This window comes from Anopheles cruzii, unplaced genomic scaffold (genome assembly GCF_943734635.1).
Source record: "Anopheles cruzii unplaced genomic scaffold, idAnoCruzAS_RS32_06 scaffold05137_ctg1, whole genome shotgun sequence".
Classification (NCBI taxonomy): domain Eukaryota; kingdom Metazoa; phylum Arthropoda; class Insecta; order Diptera; family Culicidae; genus Anopheles; species Anopheles cruzii.
The window spans coordinates 1-1,076 of NW_026458722.1; the positions used below are offsets into that span (position 1 = coordinate 1).

Genomic DNA, 1,076 nt, shown 5'->3' on the forward strand with positions numbered 1-1,076 from the left:
GATCAAAATTATCTTGTTCGTTGTTCAATCGTTTAATGTTTTATTTTGTAGATCTTCGCAGCCGGGGACCGATCGCAGCTACCGGCACTCCTACCGGAAGCCGAGCAGTACGAAACGGTTCAGCTTTCGCCGTCCCAGTTTCTGCTGCCGGGTCTGATCGACTGCCACATCCACGCGCCACAAGTTCCAAACATTGGTCTAGGGCTGGATAAGCCTTTGCTGGAATGGCTAGATTCCTACACATTCCCCCTGGAATCGAACTATCGTGATGCTAACTTTGCCGGACCCGTTTATGAATACGTGGTGGTAAGTAACCGCTGTCGAAGCTCGGTTACCGACCGGAGTCCAATGGAAAATAATTCTCCCTTTTCTTTTAGAACACTACCATTGCCAATGGTACGACGACCGCGTGTTACTTCGCGTCGATCTTTACCGAGACCAATAAGATTTTGGTGGATGAGATGCTGAAACAAGGCCAGCGAGGTTTCGTTGGAAAGGTATCATCGAACCGGATGTGTCCCGACTTTTACATGTACGTGAGTGATTTGCTATCCCATCGTTAACGGACTGGCTGACTAATTGTGTGCACCCTCCCCTTCTAGCGAATCTGATACTAAAGCGTCGCTAAAAGCCAACGTAGAATTCATACGCTACGTGCTGGCTAAGAAGAGTGATCTTGTGCGCCCGATAGTGACTCCGCGATTCGCCATAACCTGTGACGATGTTCTTCTTCGTGAGCTGGCGCAACTGGCCCGGGAATACGATCTGCCCGTGCAAACGCACGTTTCGGAAAATCTGGGCGAAGTGGCCACGGTGAAGCAACAGTTCCCGGAGGCTCCGAATTACGTCGGGGTCTACGATGCGACGGGTCTGCTGACGAATCGAACCGTGCTGGCACACGGTGTACATCTGGAGGATGCGGAGCTTCTGGTACTGGCTGACCGCGGTACGTCGATAGCGCACTGTCCCAGTTCGAACACCAACCTGGGTTCGGGGTTCTGCGATGTGCGCAGGCTGCTGGCAGCACGCATCAAGGTCGGCCTCGGTACGGATGTGTCCGGGGGAAGCGAAATGTC

General features: G+C 52.7%; 1 protein-coding gene across 1 annotated transcript; it reads left to right on the forward strand.

The window, feature by feature from the left end:
* Positions 1-51: 51 nt before the first annotated feature.
* LOC128277261 (guanine deaminase-like) lies at positions 52-1,071 on the forward strand (the record flags this gene model as incomplete). The annotated part of the gene is made up of 3 exons (XM_053015702.1): positions 52-306; positions 378-532; positions 603-1,071. Coding segments are annotated over 3 exons (879 nt in total), but the record flags the coding sequence as incomplete, so codon positions are not given.
* Positions 1,072-1,076: the final 5 nt, after the last annotated feature.